Raw genomic sequence first — 26982 nt, 5'->3', positions numbered from 1 at the left:
AAATGACTGATATTAAACAAAAACTAACAGTCCTTAATGTGCAGGTCACCACTGACAACTGAGAAGCTTTAGAAAAGAGTTTTTCTTGGCATAACTTTTCCTCCTTGGGTATTATTTGCTGTCTAAGAGGCCCTTATCCTCACAGTGGAGCATATCATCGCCCAATTAAACCCCAAACTGGCAGAAAAGTAACAAAGTTCAAACGCCTTGAGAACGACTTACCCCACCCACTCTTTCAAAGTGGTCACCATCTCTCTGGAAGTCGATGAGCTGGCCGTTGAACGCCCATGAGAAGGAGACGTCCAGAGCTGGATCAGAAGTGATCTGGCAGGGCAGCACGATGCTCTCGCCAACAATAATCTCCATGTTAGTGGGCCTCATAGTGATTCTGGTGGGCTCTGGCCAAACAGATGATAGCGCATGCATGAAAATACCCCACCACCATCTTACCGCAATTCACAACAAAACCAATTAGCCGCAGTTAAACAGTCAGCAGACACTCGCCTAAACAAACGTTGTGATTTCTTGCCGCTGGTGGAGTTTGTATTTACTGTTTCTAGCAACAGATATGCAGAGAGCAGAGTGAGTTCCTAGCTGTGGCAGATTGGAGACCTCAGAGTACTTTGAGGAAAGGTCAAAGTAATTAAATCCTGTGACGTTAAATAGTTCAGCTGTCAGTGGAAGAAAAGAATGAGAAGCTAATGAGAATAAATTTGATGGTTACAAATGGCAGTTAGGCCAGCAGGGCTACATAAATATGTTATGCCACTGCTCTTAGATAATGACCTTTAACTACACCAAGGATAGTGTTTATTGCTACTTAACTTATATATGGAATGTGTAATATCAGCTGTGTTTATCAGGCAATAAACACCACTTGAAAACATTGTATATATGCAATATAACTCAGGAAAGAGAGAAGAAAATCAAGACATTTTCCAGCCATTGCCTGCCAACAAATGGACCTTTACTTTACAAGAATTGCGAAAAATCCAATCATTTGCCAATAAGCTGTTCTCCAATAATAACTTTATACAAAGTAATAATTGGGCCTTTATGGAGTATGATGGATGATTTCTCTTTATAAGCCTTTCCAAGAATGGAAATGTACATAACCAGCTTATTATCATTAGTGGGAACCTAATGTTGGGTATATATCCTTATATGCTAAGGATATGAGGGAAGAGTGGTTTTTAGAAAAGTTCAGGATTCTCCACTGCACTTCTGAGGAGTAAATATATATATATATATATTTAAACGATATGTCAACACCAGGGTATTAAACCAAATAATTTAACTCCTTATGACATATCCCCATCCAATTAAGATGGTTTTACTGGTGTGTCTGCAGAGTAAGCCACAGCTGTTACTATTTGTTCATTTGACATTCAACATCAATGCAACAACAACAAACATTTACAAGCGTCCTAATGAGCAATTTATGTGTTCATCATTCAGAACACTATATGAAGCACTGTGAAAACATTCCTAAAGAATGTCAGATTTTTAAAAAGTAATTTATTCCCTTCAATAGAAATCCAAATTAACTGGTCTGAGAGGCTGAGGCAGCAAATTTAATTTTATAACTGTTTGTCATATTAAGACAAAAACCACAGTTTATTTTCACAGAAAATAGAGATTGGAGGCAGTGCACTGTCACTAATGTTCCCATGTGAACAGAACCCGTAAAGTAAAATAGTGATCGCTTAAATTTTTGTAACGTTCTTTTTTTTCAAAGTGTACTTTCTATATGAGACAGGATCTTTGATACAAAGCAGCTTCAAAAGTTCATTCTCTCACCATTTTTCACACAAAACATTTACTGTAAATCTGATTAGGATTAAGTCAGTGCCTCACCAGCAACAAACCTCAATTTATGTCACTGACCTGGAATAACTTTCTTTCAATTGTTCACATTCCTTTCTCTTTTTAAATGTACTGTCAGCTACACAGACTGAGCAGAAAACATATTAAAGAAAGTGTTTTAAAATGTAAAGTTGAACTTTTTTGCAAAATGTCCTTGTTAGTGTGAAGAGGACTTCAAAACGCTGGTCAACAATTGATCAAAAACCAGCTTGCGGCAATTAAGTACATCAAAAAACACACACAACACTACATCTTATCCGGGAAAACATTTTGGCTTGGACTTCATTAACTCTGGACAATGCATTCCTGTCCTATCCAAACATCTTTTTCTAGACTTTCTATTCTGCACACCTGGCTCATATTAAAGTCTCATAAAGTATCTTCTGTTGGACCTGATGACCAGCTAATGAGGTAATAATACATCTATCTGAACTATGCCCTTTCAAAATAGAATAACTAACACACAGTGACCAAAAGACTCTGCCTTTAATTTATCTCCTTCAGTATATGTATGTGTGTACACACACCCACATATATATATAAAATCTCCCATTTGTTATTGAGTTATTGAGACATTGAATTTTATTGCAGTGAGGGGCTTATCTCACTGCAAATGTCTTATCAAATGTCATTACACATTGGGACCTTTAAGTCAATGCCAGTTTGATCTGAGCTGCTTGAACTTTTAAATTTGAGTGAACACACACTGCTTGTCTTGTAAACGTCAAAATGTCTGTGACTTTTGACTTTACACCCACTGAGTTAACACAAGCCAGCGTCTTCAGTCTGACGCAATCCACCAGGGGAAAATTAAACATATTTAATTGATTTCATTAACAGCATTTTGATGTTTTGAAAAACTGTTTTAACTGGAAAGTGAGTACATGCCAATTCCTCTGGAGTTAACAGAGAAGGTCATACCAGTGATGAGGAGCTTCCCAGTTGCACTTGCTGTTCCAAACTGGTTTTTGGCGATGCACGTGTAGCTAGCTGCATCCCGTTTGGTTACGTTAGCAATTTTTAAAGTTCCATTTGGCAGCAGAGTGATCCTGTGGGAGGAAGAAATGTTTTTTTACTAAGTTAAACAAGGTTAAGAGTTCACATTTTCTTTGTATTAAGTGAATTACGCATATTAATTTGTCATGGTGTCTTTTTTACTACATTTCTGTCAAAATTGTGAAAAAAGAAAACAGAATAAAGCAATGATTACACAACATGGCCTAGATTGTATTTCAAAGCTTTTCAAGGAAAATGAAACTTTTAAAGGTAGGTTTCAAGCTGAACTCTGGGACCTATTATAAGGTTAAAAAAAAAAACACTTCACAAAGAGCATTCTTAAATATAATAATGAATAAATAAATGTGTTTCTGTGTCAGAATAAATATTATTCTGACACAATAGAAAATTAAAACATGTTCATAAATATAGCAGTATAGACCAAAATCTGAAAGTTAGACATAGTAGCATAGAACTACATCAGGGAAAAGAAAACATGCACAGATCACACAAAATAAAAGAAAATTCTACTTTTCACCTACAAAGTGTTCATAACTTTTGAAAGTTTCACAACTGGGACTTTTACTGGGACTTTAAGCTCTGGAACAGCACAAAGAAAGTAGTGCATGATTGTGAAGTTTAATGGAAACTAACACATGGTTTTTTCACAATGTTTTAAAAAAATATGTGTAAACTGCTTTTGCTATGTCCCTAACTAGAATCCAAACCAACCAGATGTCTTCAGAAGTCACTCCATGAATTTGAATTTTATGCAAATCTTGAAAATGTATGCATCTATTTGATTTGACTAAGGCTAATTTCAGATAGCAGTAGATATTTTTGCTCTTTTCACCTCCCAAAAATCCAATTTGAATTTGAACCACTTCCATCTGTGGTAGCAAATTAGATGTGTAACCAATTTAAAAGTTTTAAAATCGCCTTTAGTCTGAACGGTCATGTCGCATTTTACCCAACTTCTACATCACAAAATAAGTCAGTGAAATTATAGCAGAGAGGATTAGCAGAAATGAGTTAGAACAGCTGTACAGTAGATTGGAGCACCATTCGTTAGCCTCTGCTGGTTAGATTACCTGCTGGCAATATTACGATATTTTTCTATAAACTTTACAGTTTCTAAGATTCTAACAATAAATTTCAGTGTTTTCTACATTTTAAAACTGTAAAAATTGCATCAAATTTATGTTTCTTGAATTACAGCAATTGTGTGTACTTTCTACAGTAATATAATGCTGTTGATATTTTAGAATTTTTTTTTTACTGTAAATTGTAAAAAAATTTTTTTTTTTTTTTTTTTACAGTGTGCCAATTATCTCCTGCTACAGACATGGCCTGGCCTTCCTGTGTGGTTGTGGTTCTTCGCTTGCATTGTTCTTCATTCTGGGAACTCCTGAGCGAGCCAGAGTTGTCTTTTCTTCTCTTAGTTATCTGAATGTATGCGGACGGATTGATCTGACTATGCGTCTCTGATTTTGCAATCCTGTGATTTGTCTCTTTTTTGTTGCTTTCTGTAAACTCCTGTATAGTCCAACAATGCACAGAGAGACGAGCGAGGAAAAATAAACGAAGCACCTGCTTCATGCAGCTAAAGTTGCTGTTTGATGTTGCTTGCTAGTCTTGATGCAGAGATTTCCAGTCTTGTGAGGCCCCCGCCCCCCAGACCACCTGATCGACTGCAAGCTTTCATCTCTGCAGTCTTGTTAGTTTCATCAATCGCATTCCAATAGTTTTAAACAACTCATAAAGGAGATAATTGCAGGTGCATGCTTAAATATCTTTCACTTTCCAAAAACAAAAAACAACTTTGCATTCTTTACTGCTTTCTTGTTTTATTGTCCTAATTATTTTTACAACTTTCTAATTTTATTGACCTACTTATTTAACACGTGTAGTGTTGATACTAGCACCTGGCATCTTCATATCTCATATCCAGCAATTTCCATATGAAGGAGCACACAGTATATTAACTACCATTTGTGTGAATTTTCCCCCACTCTCTTTCCCCTCATTAGTCTCCTCTTTTATGCAGGAGCACAAATGCCAAACACGGCGTTGAAGTGAGCCAGCCTGCGGTGAATGTGAATGAGAGCCACTGGAAATGTGTGTTTGGACTCTCATCCTACCTTTCGGTTCTCTGCAGAATCTCGTTCCCCTTCTTCCACAAGCTAATTGCTGGGGGCGAGGCCTGAGGCTTGCATTCCAGAGTGACTTCGCTGCCTGAGCGAGCTTTTAGCAAGGCCTTTAATGGACTTCTGGAGAAACTGGGAGCGGAAGCTGCACGTAAAGGAGCAGAAAGATGGCGTGAGGCTGGGAAAAATATAGGAGAAAACATGAGTGTTTGTGTAACACTCATGCCGGTTGAAGTTTTCAAACATTTTGTGATGTTGCAGCTGCAAACCTCAATGCATTTGGTTCTAAAGTATTTTCCAGCTTTGCAAATGAATCAAATGGTTAAATTGCAGCTCTGTAGAAGGTTTTTTTTTCCATCTTTTTTGTAAAGTTTTGGTTTAATTATTTTTTTGACCACATAGCTATTTCAGCAAATATTTTTTAGACTTCACTCCTGACAACAACCAATTGATTTGTAAATTAGTTTACGATTATTTCAAAATACAGATCAATAAATTAATGAGTCATCAGGAGTAATATTCACAATACTGAAACAATCCAAACACATCATGTGTGGGAAAATATTGAAGTCTTCATGTTATGTATATGAACATATCTGGTTTTAAATGCAAATGACATTTTCAAAATTTATGCTTTTAATGAAACTTCATTACAAAACTGTGCAGTAAATTCTTCAGCTGCTGATAAACATCATATTGTTTATCATAAATTTGTCCTACAGCCTATTCTCATCATCACATTGAAGCGGGCCCTCATTAGGACCATCAAGTGTTCATCGCGTTACCAAGAGAGAGAATTGAATTTCTCATGGAGCCAGTCATCAAAGCTTTGCAAATAAATCGATACAGGGTCTACATGAGGCAGCATGCACAATGCCACGAGGCATTGCCTTCGTACTATCCCCAATCAATGGACGAAACGACTGGAAGTAAAATGAGACACTCTATCAGATTTATACTTTGGCCAGGCAGAGCCCCACGGTGACATCAAATGAGGGCGCAGACTGGTTTCTCAGGAACATTATACAGCGAGGCTGCTTTCCTTATCTAAGCAGATGATCAGATGCACTGAAAGATAAGCAGAACGAGAGCAGGAGAAGGGAAGCAATCTTACCTAACACCATTAACTGGGCACTGGAATAAATACTGCCATGTTTGTTTTCAGCCACACACTGATACATCCCGGAATCTGATAGGTTTAACGCGGTTATGGAGAGGGCTCCGTTTTCAATTTGTACCCGGGCCTGCGGAGCAAAAAGAGAAATAATTCTGCATATCTCTTGCAAAGACTAGAGATACGCTGTGCCTTTCTTATGTCCAAAAGGCACAGCAGGCAATTATTCATGCATCCGTGAAGAGAGAAGGACAGCAGAGGAGGGAAAATATCACAAAACAGAATCCTGGTGTCTCCAGGTATTCAGAGTGGAAGAGGCGAGAATGCAAGTTGCTAAAACTGCAAATTCAAATATGAGATGCAGAAATTACGAATTTCTGGCAAAAGCACACACAATCTATTAAAATGTCATTTATTTTGAGTAAAACATTCAACTGGAAATGCTGTGATGGCGTTTCCAACCAATGAGTGACTTTAACCAAATAAGCTGGTGCGAGATCCAGACTGCTGCAGGGGGAGACATGAGCAAGACTTCTTTAATTGTACTCTCACAATATGACAGTCGATATACCACCCTAAATTAGCTATAAGCTTACTAGAAAGATCAAAATAAACATATATGTATAGGCTCTATACATTTACATCTCTTTGAAATTAGTTTGAATGGGTTATTTTCTCTTCCCAAGACAGCGTTTGTGCATTTGCCTTCATTTTTCTTCCATTATCCAGCTGCTAAGTAAGAGCTCTGTCAAGCTAAAGGGAGAGCTATTATGCTTTTAAAGCGGCTGACATGTTGGATAAGGTTGTTGATGTGATTTCTTGTGCAATCAAGACAACTACCATTCTAATATCTATTTCTCTATGTACTAGAGCCATGGTTCTGAAACTGCTACATGTGCAGGGTTTCCTCCAGAAAACCTGCTAAGCCCGGTGGTAGGTGAACTCGAGCAGTCCTCTGTGTGAATAATTTTTAAAAGTTTTAACATTTGGGCAAGCACAGTAATTTCAAAAGCCAACAGGCAATTGAGTATGCATCCCCTCACACTCAATTCAATGTGTCAACTATAAAACTCACTTAATCTGCCTTTATTGTTACTGGTGTATAAAAAACTATTTTAAATGAAGTCAGGAGGGGGAGCAAGAAAAGCTTGGTTGCTCGCCAGGCTTAAAATACACTGACGAAAACTCTGAAGTGCCCCTGATTTTGCCTTTACTAGTATTTTGGGGAAGAAAAAACAATTAGTATTAGCAGTGCTACATGCTGTTTTGAGATGCAGAGAAAGAAATGCAATTCTATTGATTCTAAATGGCTGCATCGGATAAATGTTTGCTACATCAGAACAGCAAACCTGTTTCCATCTTCCCTTTAGTCCATCAACTCTTACTCAAGAATGCCAAAAAACACCTCAAACTAAGTTAATTTTTATTTTTTGCAAAACTGAGGACGTTATTTTGAATTTTGTAATTTCCATCATCAAAAACACATTGATGGAAAAATGGCCAATTATTTACAAGACACACCATTCTGCTACTTCTTGACATGTCAAAAAACTGACATGTCAAGTTGGAGAGCACAATAGCTCTCAAATCTCGTGGATACAACATCCACATAGGTTTGCAACTGAACCAATGGAACCAGGCGCGTGCAGAGGGGGGTGCTTTGGGGGCTTGAGCACCTGCCCCTATTGCTCCATGGCCCCAAGTGCCCTTTTGGGTTTTTTTTCCCTTACACATGTACTACAATTATTACTATTATTATTATTATTACTATTATTATTATTATTACTTTGCAAGAAAAACAACACAATAAGCCCTCTGGTCACATTGTTACCTTTGACCTTTTGCCCGTGACGCACGACGCACTTGCCTCTTGCGCGATGAGATAAGGCGGCTAACTGTGGAGCTCAAGCTAGAGACGTTCCAGATTACAAAACAGCTTTTGGTGAACTGAAAAAAAATATTTTTGGTGAAAACACTGGAGTCGGCTTGCTACTGTCAGATAACGGAAAACGTTAAATGTTGTATCGTTTCTCCTTCAGCACGGAGTCGCGGTTTAAGCAGAAATGAAATATAACAAGACAGGCGTCTTAGAGAATATACGTCTCTAAGTCCGCCTTTCTCTGAATAAACTGAGCGGGAGGAGACAGACAGGTGAGAAAAAGCTGTTCTTATCTATCGATCCAGTATTTTTATCATCAGACATTAGGCTGTTGTTGTGCTATAAGCTAGCTGCTAGCTAATGACTTTGCTAGCAAAGCAAGGTAACTAAATAGCTTCCCTGTATTGTTAATGACAGTAGTCATTCTTCAGTATTACTTATGCAATAGGGGCACATCGCCCGTCCAAAACCTATCATCTCCATAATGGATATATGTCCGATTTTCTAATTTTTTTTGGTGAATGATGTATATTGCATTTATTGTAGCGTTAGGTAAATGTATCTTGAAGGAGAATTTAAATAAAAGTCTAACAAGGATATTCATTGAATTACCATGATAGATATAATGTATGTAATAATCAAACTGTTTCTGTCCAATAAAGCATGTCATTAATGAAGGGGCAAACATAAACTTTTATTTGCACACATCAGAAATCTTTGGTTTTGATTTTAGGCTCTCCCCAGACCTCATGTGAGAATCGCAAGCAAAACTTTGAATAGCAAGCAAAAATTTCTGACATGCACAAATAAGTTTGTTTGTTTTACAAATAATTTTTTAAGTCATGAGATAAAAATTGTAATTTCAGTTTTTTTTTTAAATTAAGTTAAACATTTTTTTGTTCAAAAAAATGTTACAATTCAAAATGTCTTGATCACAATTTTATATTATTTAATTGAGGTTAGTATTTTAATTGAATAATTGTGAAACAAATTGAACTCCATAGAGAGGTCTCATTTTCTCTGAAATTAATATTGTTATGCTATGGACTGAAAAACATTGGTTTAAACACAAGGGTAAAGAATTGGTAGTGTGGTTTATTATAGTGTTCTGATCATAATTCTTTGTTTTGCTTTTTTCAGTTCAAAGATGCCACATAAAGAGAGACATCAGAAACAAAAAGAAAGGCAGTGGATTATTTACCAACTGGGTCAACTGTACCAATCATTCACAGTGAAGTTATTAACATTCTTCAAGACATGACCAACAGAAAACTGTTGCTATGAACAAAAGAGAACAAAAACAGCAAAAAATGCTTAAAAGTTTGAAATTTGTTTTTAAACAGTTAAAAGGCAAGAGACTGAAATAAATAAGACTTCACTCAACACAGAGAAGATGAGACAATGAGGAAAAAAAGAAAAGAGAAACTGACAAGAAAAAAAAGAGGAAAGATTGAAGAAAATGTACATAAGTACTTACAAAATACACTAAAACACAATTAGAGTAGTCTTTTCTCATAGTGACATGCATTAATTACATTTTTGCTTTTGTTTTTTTCCTGCATTTCCACGTTAAAGTTTGATGCAGCTCTGCTTTTCTGAATGGACCGTCTTCATCTCCACTGCAAGTACAGCAACCCAAGCAGATGTTCTTTGATTGTATGTCTCACAATTTTGTAATCTATCATTGTTAATTAAACTCTGAGAGCTGTGTGACTTTGTTCATATTCTGTCCTGAAATGTGATTTGATGTGCCCTTTTTTTTTTTTTTTTTGAACACCTGCCCCTTTACTAGTCTCTGGCCCTGAATGGAACAGTTAACTATTAGCATCTTAGCAAAACCCCAATAATCACCTAAACTCAGAGCACCCTTTATATTCTGCACCCCCGGTTGCTAATTTAGCATGTTGAATGCTTTAAGGTGAACATGAAACTAACGGCTTGCCCTACTAATCCAAAATGACAGCAATGCCTATAAATCATTGTGGTAGATGCAGTGACAAATGTTTTGTTTTCACATTCAACAACTTGTACTTACTTGTTTGTACTTTAACAAGTAAAAATGATTGAAATATTTGAATATTTTGCTAAGAACAAGTTAGCCTAGCTTCTTAAACTTTCAATTGGATGATGATGAACTTGGGTTCTCATTCCCAGTGATTCTCTAGGACAATTAAGCTCAACATAACTGTAAAAATGTAAAAGAAAAATAAACCCAGTAAAAACTGACAACCCAAATTAAAAAATAAAACTATTTTATCATTTAATTTATACATACACTGTGTGTTATCCCATCAAGTCATGAAATCATTCTGCAAATATGCAAATTGTGAGAAACACAACAAACATTCCAGTGTGGTGATACACTCAACAAAGCACCTTCTATGCAGATGTGGAGGAACAGATTGCTGACTATTATTCATCTTTTTCACGCTGGCAATTGTGCATTGTCTCCTCATTATAACTGAAGCAAAAATGCAACGAAACCTCATACCTCAGTCACCATTTGCTCGCCATTCTTCAGCCAGCTGTAGGACGGTTTTGGCTTTCCATTGGCCTTACACTCCCAGAAGAGATTCTCCTCGATGGACCGAGCCGTGTCTGTTATTGTCTGGAGCCACTGAGGTTTAGCTTGAAAAAAAAAATGAGAGGATTACCTGCTCAAGCATGTTTTAATTATCATGGCTCTTGGACACATCTTGGCAATGAGTGATACTGCATTGAAGCACTTTTAGCGCATGGTTATCAAAACAAGGATTTAACGAGATATAAATCCATCAGATCTCACAATTTTAGAACAATATGGTATCCATTTTGCAAAGTCTTATCCAACTTTAACAGGTGAAGTATCAAGTATTGATCGGAGCCCTTGTTATAAAGTTGTGTGCTTTCAGTTTCACACTTATCTGAAACTAAAAGTCTCTCAAAATGAGACTTTTATTTTGAGCTAAGAAAGACCCCCTGTTGTGTTGACTTCCTGTAAAGCACACTAACAGCTCTAGCTTCTTTAGCTATTGGACCACCTTAGAATTGACAAGAATAAAAAACTATAATATAAGCTACAGACTAGTCAAGTCTAAACTGAATTAATTTATTAAACTAGAGAATTCTGATATTTTAGAAAATTATCAAATTATAGACTCAAACACATAAAATATTCTAAAATAACATTATTAATTAAAATTAATTTACTTTTGATATTTGACTAAAAGGGGTGTAAATCTACCTTCAGGTCTGAAGATATAATGAAAGATTTTGGATTCATAAGAATCAATGGAGATATTCCAGAGGTTTTACTGATTAATTATTTAATTTAATGAATTTACATTGAGAAAATTACAAAGCGCCAGGTAAGGTGGTTCAATTGCTTTAAAAGTGTTTGAAGACAAGTGTCATTATTTCATTACACCCAGCGTTGATTTACATGTTTGATATGTTAGCAGTAAAAACAAAGTCAGAGGTCACTTCAATAACTTACAGTCCATCTGCAAAAAGTGGAATTCAATCCAATTACATTCAAAAACTAACTTCATTTTTATTCAAATGTATTCTGATTTAAATAAATTCAGCCTAATCACACTTTCAAAGCATATGACATTTTCAACGATATATTGCCACAGTTAGAGAAACAAAAGGACTGCTTTAGAAGAATAGATTTTTTTACTTCTATCTTACCATGGTAAGAAATCCGACCTCGAGCAGCATTTTTGCCTCTCCGGTTCTCTGCGATGCACTCATACATCCCTGCATCTTCCTGCTGAAAATTAGGTATTTCAAGGATGGCATTTGAATTCTTCATTTTGACTTTGCTGGGGAAAGGGACACCACTTGTTCTCCTCCAGCTTATTTCTGGGACAGGGCTGCAAAAAAAGAAAAAAGGAAACAAAAGTTGCCAGGCTTTTAGCTATGTCACTGTGATCAAAGTGTGATTCAAAGCAGAAGGAAAGTAAGACCAAGGTTTTGTGATTTATTTATTATTTTTCAAAGTCTGCATCTCAGATTTTTTATCCTCTGTACATAACTTTGATTGATGCATACTTCATTTTATTTTTATGCTAGCAGTTGTTCATACATATAGTGGCAAATCAGTTAAAGACTTCATGCTATTGTTGGCTTAAATAGCTGTAATTCATGTTGGATATCAATTTACTGTTCATTTAAAACACTAAAGAAAGCTGGACTTACTTTCCCAGAGCAAAACATTCCAGTTTGACCACGGATTCTTTTGCAGCTGGAACTGAATCTGGAAAATGAACTTCTATTTTAGGCTCATATTCACCCATTACACCTGCAAAAAGAGAGCACAACAGACAACAAGCTTTCTTATAGCACTGACAAACTGCAGACATTGCCCTGTGTGTCTGGATCAGAGACAGAGGACTGATAGAGTGGGACAGCTAGCACAAGTAGCCTTTATGGTCATGTAGCAAAGTGGTCATTGAAGGTCTTATAAAGGAGAAAAGGAATAAGAGGCGAGTCATAAAAGATTCAGAGAACACATCATTGAAAAGATTAGCTTGGTGGGGATTACTTGCAGAGGTTTATGAAAGCAACTTCATTTAGGACTTTAATTATATTCATTTCACTGAGATGGGCCACACGCTTCTGTTGCAAATATAGCAGCGTGCCCTTTGCTATTACCAGTTTCAGACCAGGTGCCCTGGAGCAAGAGCAGCTTTGGTGTCCTCTGTGTGCCTTCATGTTAAAAAGTCGAATGAATAGTGATAAATGTGGGTATTGTTTTATGGAGCCCTCAAAGCTAATAATAAGTAGTAATCTGTTGTGATTTAACAGTAATAATGTGTGAAAAATAAGTGCTTCCCAGTCAGTTCAGTAGTTTGGTTGGAGTGGTGCACATGTGGATAATCCTCTGAGATGCAGCCATAGATTTTTCATTTTCTAGGTCATCAAAGCCTGCAGTGCCTATAAATGGCTGTATATCATTACTAAACATGCTGCAGGTGGTGGAAGATAAACATCAACCATACAGATTAGTTTTAAACTCATTTTACACATGTGCTATTTATTTGCCCTGCTACATTATTTCACTGTGACATATTGCAAAAATATATTCTGAACTTCCCACAACAAATTTGGTTACCAATTCCTTAGTTAAGAGTCTGCTGTGCATCAAAACGACGATTTAAAAGAGAATTGAACTCATTCACAAGCTCCATGACATGTTTCCAATGAGGCAGGGTCTCATTGTAGAAGCCAGTTTGAATAGAATTTAAAATTTGCTTTGTATTGTTAACGACAATCACAGCATGTTGTTTCATCTTTTATGTCAATGTCAAATTTATTTATATAGCACTTTAAAAACAGGTGCAAAACTGCACAAGAACAACAATAACACAAAGTGATAAAAACAGAGTATCAAAACACTACTACAAATAAAAACAAAAATAAGATTGAACTTTTTGCTAAAATCCACAGGTGATAAAAACTTGATTTAATGACAGAGCTAACTTGTTTATCTCACTTTAAACAGCTATCAAAAGTAAAACCAAGATTCCTAGCAGAGGTCTGATAAAACCAAGCTAAAGAACCCAGAATCAGACCTGGATTTATAGTGTGAAGACTTTGACCAAATAATATAACTTGAGTTTTACTTTGATTGAGCTGAAGAAAGTTTTGTTCCATCCAAGATTTGACATCAGTGAAACAATCTATCTATAGCTGAAGAGATTCATAATTGTCAGAGAGCCACTGGATTTCTTCACATCTTTTTTCTGTTTACCATGCCAATTTAAACAATTATTGGATTTTTTGGATTTAACTGCTCATTGCAAATTGGCTGGTGTTCACATTGATCACTATGATCAATGTAAACATTGTGGCGTCTAAATTTTAATTTCCCCCAATTAAACAATAGCAGCATTTCCACTATAAATGTGGACATTATTCTGTTTATATTTCACTAATGTCGAAAAAACACAATTTTCGAATTGCGGTGTTACCATTAGATAAGAAGCAATTAAAATTACACATGAATAAGTTTGTTTATAAATCATCAAAACACGTCATCATTCTCCTACCGCTTCATCATCTTTTCTGCCAGTAGAAACAATTGTTGATGTTGATCAAATGACTTGTGTAATGTGAAAAAAAGATTTGTGAAACACACTAATTTACAGCAACAAAACTACCTCATCCTAGTGCAAAAAGGTTTTATTGAAAAATTTGAGCTTTCTCCAAAATTGACTTGTTTCCAATAAGTAGATTTATTTTTGTAATTCCAATTTGCACAATTACATGCTCAATGGAAAAGCAGCTACTGACAGTTTTAATATCTTGTTTGTTAAAAATGAGGGAAAATAAAATTGCAGCAATAGTGAAATGTATAACAAATGAATGCCAAAAAATACAGTAATAGACACATCTTGAGAAAATGTGTTATTGTTTTTACCGTCACTCCTGAGGACGAGGGGTGTTGGGGAGCTGAGAACTTTCTGTTTTGTGACTGTGTTGTTCACCACACAAGTGTAGTTGCCCACATCAGAGGGCTCCACTTTGGCTATATAAAGGCTCCCGGTCTCTTGGGAGATAAATCTTCGGCTGTCTTGTTGGACGGAGTACGGGTATTCATTGAAGATCCACGCAAATGTCAGCTCTGAGCACAGACAAAAACAGCTTAGTTCAGTGTTTGTCCACACAGATGGAATGACTGGATCAAAAGAACTCCTCTTTGGCCTTGTGTTAGCATATCACATTATTTCCATCCCCTTTTTGAGATTTCCTTAGAAGGAGATACCAAGAATGCAATAACTATAAATGCAGAAAAAAAAGCAGGAGAACGAAGGAAAGAGAGCGAAACAAACTGGATTACAGCGCGTCAGTGGCCCTCCCCTGACACATGGCCTCAATTCTCTGGGTCCCCGAGCGACTCAGTTTAAGGACCTCATGAATGAACAAATGGATTGAGAGATCAATGGATTGACATACATGTATAAGAATATGCTATCACTTCTTTTCAAAGGTGACAGGGCCCCCATTGAAAAAGAGAAAAGACCTCTCAGAAGAATTATGTCGTCATTGTCCATAAATGGAGGTGCATCACACAATCTTTCACTTCAGGGGCGGTATCTGAGCCAAATAGGTGTATGTAACAAATGTCCATCATGTCCAACACCAGCCCGAAGGAAGGGGGAGACACTTGGCTTTTGACCGACTGAAGTGTCCGCGCTGAGTGCAGCGATGCAGATACAAAGCTTCTTTCTGATTCGGCAAGCAGGAGAGCCACATAGCTCAGAGTCAGCATAACCCCCTTCTGAACCAGGCTGCTGTAATGAGCAGCGATGGAACGCCACACAGCGATTCTTTGTCAAGCAACAACTGAAATACAACACGAATGCCTTTGTGCAGAAAAAGTGCAAAGAGGCTCTTTTAAGTAAGTAAACAAAAAACTGTCGGACTACAGAAGCGGTACAATAGCAATTACTTCTCTATTGCATTTCATTTTTCACATCTGGTGCGGTGCGATATTGCACAGGCTAGCAAAACGAGAAAGCTTTTCCCACAATTCAGAGTCAATCAAGCGTAATGAGAAGCCAAAGAAACGTCTAGTGTTGTAGGTGTCTAATACAGTTCAGTGGAGTGCAAGGTTATGAGGCACGTTGACGCTTTTAAGAGAGGAAGGGGAAAAAGGATTAGGAAGAGAGAGAGAGAGAGAAGTGACAGAGGGAGACTGCCTTACTTTCAGTCACTTTTTGAGACTGTGGTAAAACACAAAAGAACTACAGTTACAGCACCCTGTCGCGCATAAGCCTGTGTCAGAGAGGGAAGCTGTCAAACTGTATTTCACACAGAGTACTCTGACCTATTATCCCAAAGACCAGCTGTACAATGCACTGCGACAAACTGTTTTCTTGTGAGAGAAATTGGTTGTTCCAGTGTGCAAGCTATTGTATCAAGAGGTTGACAAGCTCGGCAGCAGCCATTGTGGCTATCCTCGGTTTTCTGTAGATATGGGAGCTGTGGGGAAGAGAGGGTGCAACTTAATATTTTATCTGTAGCCTCTCATCACATGGATAGTATCTTCTCTGAAATGTTTCCCCATGTGCAGTAGGTCTACAATTAAGAGCTCTGTGCTCATTTGCAGTGTCTTGCAAATGTTTGGTAATGACCTAATTTACATTTTGTCATGTTAAACCCACAAAAATGTGAAAGGTTTTATGTTGATTCTATACAATGTACCAACATGAAGTAGCACATGATTTTGAAAGGTTTACCTGCAGAAAAACCTGCTAAGGCCAGTGTGGTACTGGTGCTAGGGCAGTCTTTCAACTGCCCACCGTATTTCTGTGGGCATACCTTGGAAAGTCAACAAGCAAGTGAAGGGACAACCCAATTGGTGAGCACTCCCTCACGTCCAGTTAAATTTGTCTGCTATGGACTTAGCTTAATCCATCTTTACTGTCACTAGTGACAGTAAAGACCTATTTAAAATAAACAACACTTAGTCTGGTGGGGGGAAAGTAAAGCCTGGTGCCCCACAGGCTTATAATACCCTGGTGGAACCCTGCTTACAGAAACACTTCCCCTCCAGCGCTTGTATATGCTTAGGGTTGTAGTCCTGTTGGGAGCTGAAGCTCTGCTCCAGTCTCAAGTCTTTAGTACTCTATCACGATTGTCCTCCAATTAGCTCCATCAATCTTCCCATTGACTTTGGCTTGCTTCTTTGTTCTCACTGAAAAAAACTCATGCTCTCAACAGAACAAGGCCCAAAAAGATTTAATGTCTCATCTGACCACAGAATTCTGTTACACATTTTTCTGATTTCTATCCAAGGTTAAACACTTTATTGCTCTAATAAATGCTTGATTTTTGACATGAACGACTAATAGAAAATCCAATGTCTTTGGCTCCTTTACAGTTGTGGCTTCTCTATTTCCTATCTATGGAAATCCACTCTATACTCATTTCCCTTCAGTGCACCATCTAGAATTTCTCCCATTGAAAACATTTTCTGATCAAATTAATTCTGGTCAATCAGCAAACAGAAGAAGTTGTGAACAATGACAGATTTTTTTGCACTGTTTTAGAATTGTTGGTTAGAAATGGCAGTGGAGGAAGTGAACAAAGCTGTTCAGTCTATGTTGGCCATGCTTCAAAATAATGAGCAATTAAAGTCGGAACAAGAGAAATGTTTAAGACATTTTATTCCTGTCAAAGGTGTGATTTCTCTCTTCACAGCACTTGCAATTTCCAGTAAACTTTGTAGCATAGCTTTCTTCACGTTCAAGCTGAAGCATTATCATACATCTTGGCCAAATGTTAGCAAATGGGTCAAAGCAGCTCCAATTGTTTTCTCCTTCCATGCCTCCAGCAAGTGATTGTTTCTCAATAGCTAATAGTTCAGACTCTCTGTACGAACCAAACCGTAGAACCAGTGGGCGTTTTTTTTTTTTTTTTTTTTTTTTACTAAGCTACTAGAGTTGATTCTTTGCTTTTTCAGTTAATTATGTCCTTGTCCTGAAAGCTTAGCTTGACCACAATGTCTTGGTATGTGTTGGTAGGGAGCCTTTATGCATTGGATGATGATTTGGATAGTAATCTGTGAGTTGTTCTTTGGTTTCCACTTGGATGTTAGTTGACTAAGAAGTCTGTTTTATGAATCAAATGGTTAAACATTTCATTCATTAATCAAATGTTCTTCTTTCAGAGTAAAGAAATTTGACTCTTTGCTCTGATAGAACATCCAGTTCTGTCAGAGTAAAGAGGGCTGAATACAAACATTTGGGAAATCTTAATAAAGCATAAATCCTTTTTCTAACTTTACAGTTAGGCACAACTTTGTGTTGGCATATTACATAAGAACCCCAAAACATGCATGCATGCATTTGAAAGGCACTGAAAACAGTCAAGAGACAGTTAATTCCAACTTTGTAGCCCCAAATCTCATTAATTAACATTTCTGCAAACCTTAAGTTAGAAAGTGTCAGGCTGTAGTTGTTTTTTTTTTTTCCACAATGTAATCCCTTTGTAACAAAGCAGTTTTCTAGCAAATAAGCAGATCAATATGCTGTGCTAATGAGTTAAGTTTAGAATTGCTGTTTCTCTGTCTGCAGTTTTGTCACATTTTCACAATGCCTGGCTACCTGTTTGCTACATCCACCCTCTGTGGAACGGTAAGCTAATCTCCTGTTTATTGCAGCTTCTGGAGAGCATTTTTCAAAATTCACACCTTACAATCATAGGAAGTAAACAAGATAATTTTGTTGTGCTTAATTTGAGAAATATCCTTCTTTAATTAGACTAAACATTTTTTTAAAAAGCATACAAGCTCTGATTGGTTTTAGTCTGTTGTAAAATCTGAATCTTTGTAGCAAAACTGTATTGATATGAATATGTACTAAAAAGTCAAAGGTTTCAAAACATCTTCAAGTCTGTTTAATGACGCCTGAGACAGTTCCAGAGTGACCAGCAGCTCTGCCCCTCCCACACTTACTGCAATTCATTGCTGGCCAGCTGGCAAAAAATAGTTGTCCACACTTTCCCCTCCTTTATAAATTCATAAAAAATAAAATGGGGTGTGAAAAGTATTAGTGTTTTTGCTGTTAACTGCTAGAGCAGATTACCTTATAAATGAATGGATACATGTTTATGTTTGCATTGCCATGTACATCCCAAGACGTACAATGATATGCTGAATTAGTATGTTTATTTAAAAGGTATTGTGAGATATTACAGCTGTTTATTCCATGTTTGATACAAAAGTGTTGATATAACAACAAATTTTCTTGTTGTTATCTTGTGTAATAATTCAACAGTTCAAGGGCATTTACACAAATATTTTACAGTATGATCCTAGTGCCGATATAAAAATAGAGCATCCTAAATATTCACTTTGTAACAATATTTTATTGCCATTTTAATTAACAGACTAACTGCAAAAGCAAGGAAATAAATTCTGGAGTAATATCTTGAAATAACCAGAACGTTTCTTGTTATAATGAGACATTACTCTGATAATGAGGATATTTATATTTCATTAAAACCAAAATATGCATTTGAGAGATGCATTTAGACAGATGTTTGCATCATTTAGAGGAAATGAAGTGATCAGAGAGAGCATTGTCATACGATAGTTCAAATAACTAATAGTTGCAAAGTCAACAAATTTGTGTAGGAAAAGTTTGAGTGTTTTTTGATGGTGAATATTGAAACACAAAGTGCTGTTATTGTCAACTGCCATGGCAACGTGTCTGTGTATAGCATAGCAAGAAAAAAGAAAAATACAAGTGGCTTTAAATTATTCTTCAATGGTTTTTTTGCATTATATTTCCCTTTGCTGTGGCACATAAAACTAAATTAAGGGTTTTATTTGGACTTGTTCATTCTGTCCTCTGGAATACACAAATTTTCTGGTTGTAAACAATAACATGCAAGGGGTTCAAACCAGCTTTAAGACAAACTATAATGTATATTATTTGCATAAATGTAAATGCTGTCAAACTATTTAATTATTACACAAGGTAAACGTCTCCTGCTGCCCCTTACATAATAAAATAAAAACTGATTGTTCTTTCCTCAAATGTCAAAGTAAAACAGGAAACGTCCTTTGGGTATTTCTGCAATCAAAACAAGAGTACACAAACAACAGCAGCTTGATGTGGCAGCACTCACCTCCAGAATGTGGGGGAGCCCCACATAAAAGAACCACTCCTTGGCCCTCACGGACGTTCACTGCACTCCTCACCGACTGCGTTTTGAAGCTGTCAAGATCTGATGAATCAGGAAAGATCACAATTGAATTTGTCAGCAGCTTAACAAAAGCTAAAACCCTGGGTAGCATATAGCAAGGCGTTTGCCACAGAGTTTCTTTGAACAGTTTGTTCATCCAGGTTTCTTTGATGAGGTCGGCTTTAGAAATGGCACAACGCAGGTTTTTCCCTAAACTCCCCTCATGGAAACACACAGGAGAAGATTGAGACTTTAACAGGCCGTCTGTGATTGCCCTGCAGGCGCCTCCTGACAGCAGCTGATGGTTTCAAAGATGTCGTGGTGCTGATGGACCTGCCTCATTGATGTTTACAACAGCAACATGGCAATTTAGGTTGCAGGGAACAGATTAGACCAAAATGGAATAAAATTAGTAAGGAGGAAGGAAAATGCTGGTAGAACACAAGAGGAGAATGCATGACAAATGACAGTTTGCAGAGCCAGCAGCAATAAGTAACATCATTCTTAAATGTGGTGTAATCTTGCACTTAAAAGCATTAGCTTCCCCATCAGTACTCTCAGCACTATCTATTGCCTGCAAATGAATGAGCATTTGCTGGCAGGGACAGGATGAAAAAAAACATAACAACCTAAAACCTGGCATGATTAACCACCTCTGGCTTCATGACGGATGGGGGGATGAGGGGCAAGCTGCTGCAGTCCGTTGTGCTCCCTGTCTGCACCCCCTGGCTAACAGCCTGGAGTAAGCCTTCCAAACACAAACAAAACGAAAGTCAGTGTGACCGATAAGGGAAATTAGGAGAAGGGAAGATTATGGAGAGAAGTGGGACAGAGTTGCCGCTAAGATTAATGAGCAGCTCTACGCTGACCGCAATGGACTCAAATGGAGCCAAGTCATGGCAGGGCCGCAAGAGGCAACAGGAGGAGGCAACTCGCTTAAAAACACATGCAGAGGTAACGTCCCTCTGATCTCAGCAGGCTGCCTTAATAAGTTCTGGTCCTCTCTCCTCTAAGATGCTTCTCATTCTGAGGGACTCTGAGTCATACCTGGTCTTCTAGACGGCTGATTGTCAGAACAACGATGCCTTTAAAAGCAGGCAGAGATGAATCAAAGAACTTCTAATTGCCTAGCAGATGAGAAAAAATCAACTTGTTTGGCCAGATTGTGGAAATTTGCACAAGAAAGGGATAAAGACTCTGCCAGGCTCAGTGCTTGGCAGAGTCTTTATCCCTTTCTTGTGCAAATTTCCACAATTTGCACAAGAAATTGTGCACAACAGACTACAGAGACTGTACAACAGACTCTGTACAGAGTACAGAGTCTGTTGTGCAGACTCTGTACAGAAGAGTAATGGGCTTCATGGGAGTCAGTTGACCACACACTGTAACTCTGAAAGCTAGAGGCCAAACTCACTATTGCTGCAGCGATTCCTCTGTAAGCAGAATCAATCTCTGGCATATAAGAATGGCTGGCCTAGAGATTACAGAGGGAGGCTATCGCATTGCCAGGATGATTGGTCTGGGTAAGGGTGCCAGTGGACATACGTTACCTGTTATAATGTATCATATCTGGCAGAATTCTTAAGCCAAGCTGATATAGGCCAATATACAGCATAAATGAATCTGGAAAATTCAATAAAATTAGGATGCCATAGCTAATGTTGGATAAAAGCTCATACTGTCAGAGGGAAAATTCAGAATTAAGGGTTCATTTAGGTATGTGGAAACTGATGGCCCTTATTCATTTCCAGAAGGTTCTTGTTAGGAGTTTAACACAGTAGTACATGACCAGAAAGTCCCAGGTGTTACGGTCACTGACCTCTAGGGGCTCTCTTCATGAGAGAGCTCTCTCTGTGTTTCAGTTCTATTTGGCTGCCACAGGTGAAATGTGTTGGAGCTCATCAGCCACCCCATGATGAGCCCAGGTCCCTTTTTCCCTGGGCCTTGGTCTGAAATGAATTTTTCTGTCTGCTGACTGTTTGAGGGGACTTGAATGATCTTGATGTGAGCATATTGTGAAGAATCAAGTGTCTAACTAAGGTAGGGTGTTTCTATTCACAGTGGAAGCTGGTAGGGATTCTCTGCCATTTATGTAAACAGTTTACTCCTGCTTTGTAGTGAGCCAGAGAGTTCAGGTTTTGGACCACTTTCAGTTCTCTTCTCAGATGTTTATTTAAAAATGTTATAGTTAAAAGGGGGTGTTTTGTTTATTGTTTTGGCCTTGGAGACCCAGAAGCTTAAAGCTTCCCTATATTTTCTGCCTCCTGTGATTGAGGTTTTACCTGAACTGTAAAATAAACTCTTTTGCTACTGAAATCAGCTGTTTAGATTACTCATTTTTGTGTTACACCCAGTGCCAGGATTTTTGTGTTACACCCAGTGCCAGGATCCTAAGTGGTCTTGGGGAGGGGTTGTAACACCAGGTCCCATTGCAGGACTCCAAGCCAAACTAATCAAATCAAGTCATTCACAGTCCTGCTTCACATTTGGTAAAAGCTGTTTCTTTTATTAGTTTAGTCTTAGGTTTCTACTGCTGCTCCATACTCTGTCCACCCACAAGATATCAGATATCATGTCATGTTTATGCAAAGAGAAAATTTTTTGCACAGTACCCAAATGACTGTAAATCTATTCATTGTAATGAGTTGACACAGCTTGACTAACAGAGCCAAGTCACAACAAAGCCTAAAAAAAATAATAAAAAATGAATGTGACTTGATAGGCAGGTCCTCTCCTGTTCTGTTGCTCATTCTTGCTTTCAACATGACAGACCATTTGTCTTCCATGTGGAACAGTTTTATAAATATTCCTTCCTTTAATCACTTTATTGCAAACCATTCAAGCAATGGTTGGTGTAAGAAAACTCCGATTTTTCATCTTTCTCATACTTTTCACAAGAAGTCTTGCTTTAAATAATCAAGGGAATCTGTTGTATTACAGAAATGAACCAAAACCAAGCAAGGTATTGGCCAATACCAAACTTCAGATATCTGTATCGGCATCTGAAGTGAAAAAAGTGAATCGGTGCATTCCTAATGTATTAAGCTCTCTAAAAAAATAACTAATATTAAATCTAGAAACAATAAAATGGAACTCCCTTCTCACAAAGTTCACAGAATGTCCTAATAAAGTCTGAACATTCCCAGACATAACCAGCTTGTTAACTGTTGTTCTAAGGAAGGGGATACCTTTATCTGCCATTTAGCAATAGCTTTGTCTGGCATGCTATAAAAATAATCTGGGCCTACCTGCTTTGGCTGCAGCTGAATTGTAGCTGGATTTTGAATGCGAGGTAAAGCAGAACAGGAGGAATGACATTTCTATGTCAGGGCAGTTGCCTCATTACACAGGAAAAACAAAATATCAGCCTTCCTGATCTTTCAGGCCTCTCTCACCGTGCATTAGGCAAGACAATAAATGTCAAGCAGCTCTGCTCCTCTGCTGGTCCCCAACAAGTGAGATTCATCACTGAGCTGTAGGGATAATGGCAGTCGAGAGGAAGTGAAAGGCTCCCTATCCCCGGGACAAGATCAATAGTCAGCAGGCTTGATCAAAAACAGGCGTTGCTTCTATAGGTGGTGGTCTGGAGGGTAGAATCCCCACTGCACGGCGTCACTCCTCAGGATTCCTGCCTTTTTTCTTACCTCTGCCAGAGCAGTGGTCTGGCCTGTCAGAGTTCAACTTGCTCATAATCAGATATTATACACAAAGACATATCTGGTGATTATCATCCAAAGATACAAAGACTTTTTGAGCATTATCCTTGCCTGACTGCTTTAAAGTCTAGATAAGAGCTTGAGTACAGCTTGGCACAAATACGTGTCTGTTTGGATGAGGTGAGGAGGCTGTCAGAGTATGAACCACTAATGAGAATCAATGGGGTACAGAGAAAGTCAGAGAATACCCCTTGTATTTGTTGCATCTGACATTTCACTCAATTACCATGTCCCCTTGTGAAAATCTATTCCCAGGCAATAAAAATTAGAAAACGGAAGAGTGAATGGAAATGGGGAAAAAGGAGAAACAAGTTGTGGGCCAAAAGCATATTACATATGTCAGGGTAACCTACTGCAGGTACAAAGAGATGCAAGACTGTCATAGCTACGTCGGAGTCATGCCAGAAAAAAAATAAAAATAAATTGTTAGCAAACAGAGCGGCGCTTACATGCGAACTGGATGCTGGCTCTGTGGCTCAGGATGGAGCCCAGCATGTTGAAAGCCGTGCACTGGTACATCCCGCTGTCTTGGTCCTTGTCCAGGTTCCTAATGATCAGGCTGCCTCCAGACATGTGACGCCGGTAGTCGCTCCCCAGATCAATGAGCGTTCCGTTTAGTGACCATCTGGAAAAACGCAAACACAATCAGTGGCTGAGCCCCCCCTGGAGATGAGCGCTCAGCGTTTATCAGAGATCCGTTTGATCGGCTTGCCTACATCATGCTGAGAGGATAAAAGGTGAGTAATAAAGAATAGCGGTTTCAAATTACAAGAAAGGTATGTGTAAACTGCCTTTGTGCCATGTTAGGGTGACAGAAAATGTCAGTTAGATCCAACTTTTATAAAAATTCCACTGTCCAGCTGTACTTATGGGAAAATAATAATAATAAAAAATAAAAAACAACGTCCTTATTGTGAATTTTGTTTGGCCTCTAACTCCTGTCTATTCCAGTTTTAATTAGCCCCAGTAGAGAAGTTTGCTATGTATTTGATCAACTGAGTTGCTGTCCCAAAACCAAAAAATAAGCATTTGTTTGCTCACTTTGTTGGCTAAAACTAAGCAAACAAATGAAACGGCAGTTGAAACATTCATAATCACTACACACTGAACTGATTGTTTTGGACCAAAAAAAAAAAAAAAAAAAAAAAACTGAGAAAGCAGTTCCAATGTAAATAGTTTACTTCAGTTGCTAACAAGTATTTAAGTTTATCCAAGTTAACAGTGGTAATGCTTTGGTTAATTATGACACAGCACTAATCATGAATATTAGTTCTGCTAACACTAAGGTGCTAACCAAACATACTAATTTGTGGAAGCTAAAGCTAACACACTAAAACACCAATTTAAGCCATGTAAATAAATGCCTTTCATGTGTCAATGACACACCACTGATACATGGTGCATCATGTGTACCAAACATGTAAGATCAGCTATCACCACCATTGACCTTCAGGAAGGGATTCTTTGGAACAGGCCATGGATTCAGTTTTACAGTTGTTGAGTTTATTGTTGAACGTAGAACAGCATTGCATTCTGGGTACCGAATTGACATCATCTGCTGCACCACATCTTGTGGGGAGAATGTGAGGACAGGAAAAATAACTGCCATGTACACAGTTCACCCACTTCAAACTAAGAGCATCTAACTACTTGAGGAATTCTTAAAAGGTGAACTTCAACAAAGATGTCAAACTTTAATCAACTGGAAGTTTATTAAACAACCAAGTAAATTAGAGCTTTAGAATCAATGAGGAAAATGTAATATAGGGGAAGCTAAGTACACTGACAGTTTTCAAAGTTTGCAAAAAGGCTAAAGCAACAGGCAAAAAATGAGTTTCCCTGCTAATGTATTAGCAGAATTGTCCTCACATTGGCAAGGTCATTTGTTAGGTTTGTTGAAATTTACAATTTGAAAACCTTCACAAAATAACTTGGATGGTTCTAAGTCAATTATTTGTTACCAATTGCAGCAATTATTTTTTTTGATGGCATGACTGCATGAAAACTAAACCCACACTACATACTGCTGTGACCATTTTGTTAGCTACACCATGCAGTTATGTCTCACTGCTATATTTCATATTATTGTAACAAACAGGTGTAAAATAAAACATTGTAACGAGACATTTTGAGCACATAACATGGGCAGAATAATTCATCTAAGACTTGCAGGCTATATCTTGGAGACAGTTGATAACCAGCATTGCTGTAAGTAGCTGGGTTGTTATTTCCCACTTAATCACCGTGCATGCTTGAAAAATGATTACACTGGCTGTAATTTTTGTTAGAATGTGCAGTCGGAGCCAGATTTGAATCTGAACGGAGATGAAAACGTCTAAATATTTGGTGATATTAACAGAAGAAATCCGAGAGACTCAAGCAGCCTTGGCAGATTTATGCGCGCTCTGAGTGCCTTCTAATTAGTTTCTGTTTGTGCCTTTGTGTTTCTGACATATTGCTCTCTGACACCTTCACATTGCATTGTTTACTGATCATTTTCCTTAGAAAAGGTCACAAGATAGTCTCTCACACACACCAAATTCTAGGAGTGACAGCAATTAATCGCTGCCAGAAATGAGAGACAAAAGAAGCATTGAATAATGTTCTGACTTTGACAGGAGGAGTCGGCACAAAAAAAAATCCCTATCTGGAACCTGCTTGCTCTAGTGGGGCCTTATCTCTGAGCATTACCGTAGTTGAAAAGTTACACCTCATGCTCCTTATAGAATCGGAGAGAAATTAAACATTATGTCGGGTGCGAGTCTCCCTGGGTGAAGGGACAGCAAAATGAAAACTCCGATGATAAGAAGGGGAGAAAAAATCAATATCATTTTTAGCCTCCCAGGCAAACTATCAGGCAGTTATAATAATGCATCATGCAGACTTAAAGCCAGTTCTTCATTGCTTTGCAATCCACCCAGTTTCCTCCATAACAAACTACAAAAGACAAAGCTGTCTTTCATCTTGTGGCTTGCATTATTTATCTTACAGTCACTTAATTTGACTGATTTTGTCACAGTGTTACTTTCAAACAACTCCCTGCTTCTGATAATTATCAGCTTTCCAAAAATACATGTGAAAACATCAACATTTACAACGAAACGATCGTCCTCTTTTTGTCTGTGATGTCCCTGCGTCTCCCCCCTGCACTGAGGACTGCAGCCTCTTATTAGTGCAATAGAAGGTAATATTCATTATATGAGCAGGAGGAAAAAAAATAGAGGATGCAAAGCTAGTTAGCTTTGGAGCAGCCCAGCGTGATTGAATTTAATGAGAGATGAAAGCAGATCACACACCATGATGAAAGTTAGCTGCTACAATAAGAACGCCACCCACCCAACACGTTTTGGAATTTTTATCAGTATTTACTAAATGCCAATTAGTAAAAAGAATCCCAGCAGAGAGAGTAAAATCTTCCCTCATCTTGAGTGAGCTTGTTGCCGCGGTGAGGAACCCTCCCTTGAAAGAGAAGCAGACCTCTGGGACTCTCTGTAATTCATCTATACACTGCTGTCATCTGCTAAATCGCCAATGACCACTTGTAACTCAGTAGTGTCACAGGAGGCCAGGCTGTCCCAGATC

General features: G+C 37.9%; 1 protein-coding gene and 1 long non-coding RNA gene across 2 annotated transcripts in view; one reads left to right on the top strand and one right to left on the bottom strand.

Moving 5' to 3' along the window:
- The window catches only part of cntn3b (contactin 3b), a 77267-nt gene that overhangs the window by 21220 nt on the left and 29065 nt on the right, over window positions 1-26982 (bottom strand). The window contains exons 4-13 of the mRNA XM_055022934.1: window positions 23850-24025; window positions 19628-19726; window positions 14409-14612; window positions 12185-12287; window positions 11675-11859; window positions 10494-10630; window positions 6124-6253; window positions 5004-5154; window positions 2788-2915; window positions 223-398 (exon numbers count right to left, since the gene is read on the bottom strand). Coding sequence (XP_054878909.1) covers window positions 223-398; window positions 2788-2915; window positions 5004-5154; window positions 6124-6253; window positions 10494-10630; window positions 11675-11859; window positions 12185-12287; window positions 14409-14612; window positions 19628-19726; window positions 23850-24025 — 1489 coding nt within the window. The remainder of the gene's footprint in view (window positions 1-222; window positions 399-2787; window positions 2916-5003; window positions 5155-6123; window positions 6254-10493; window positions 10631-11674; window positions 11860-12184; window positions 12288-14408; window positions 14613-19627; window positions 19727-23849; window positions 24026-26982) is intronic.
- On the top strand, window positions 8059-9442 carry LOC129353588 (uncharacterized). The gene is made up of 3 exons (XR_008605034.1): window positions 8059-8274; window positions 9143-9233; window positions 9346-9442. It is a non-coding gene; the product is annotated as an uncharacterized LOC129353588 (long non-coding RNA).

The sequence above is a fragment of the Poeciliopsis prolifica genome, unplaced genomic scaffold (assembly GCF_027474105.1).
Source record: "Poeciliopsis prolifica strain line A6 unplaced genomic scaffold, Auburn_PproV2 SCAFFOLD093, whole genome shotgun sequence".
Lineage (NCBI taxonomy): Eukaryota > Metazoa > Chordata > Actinopteri > Cyprinodontiformes > Poeciliidae > Poeciliopsis > Poeciliopsis prolifica.
The sequence above is the reverse complement of the archived record's forward strand: the minus strand, read 5'-3'. Positions and strand labels throughout refer to the sequence as shown.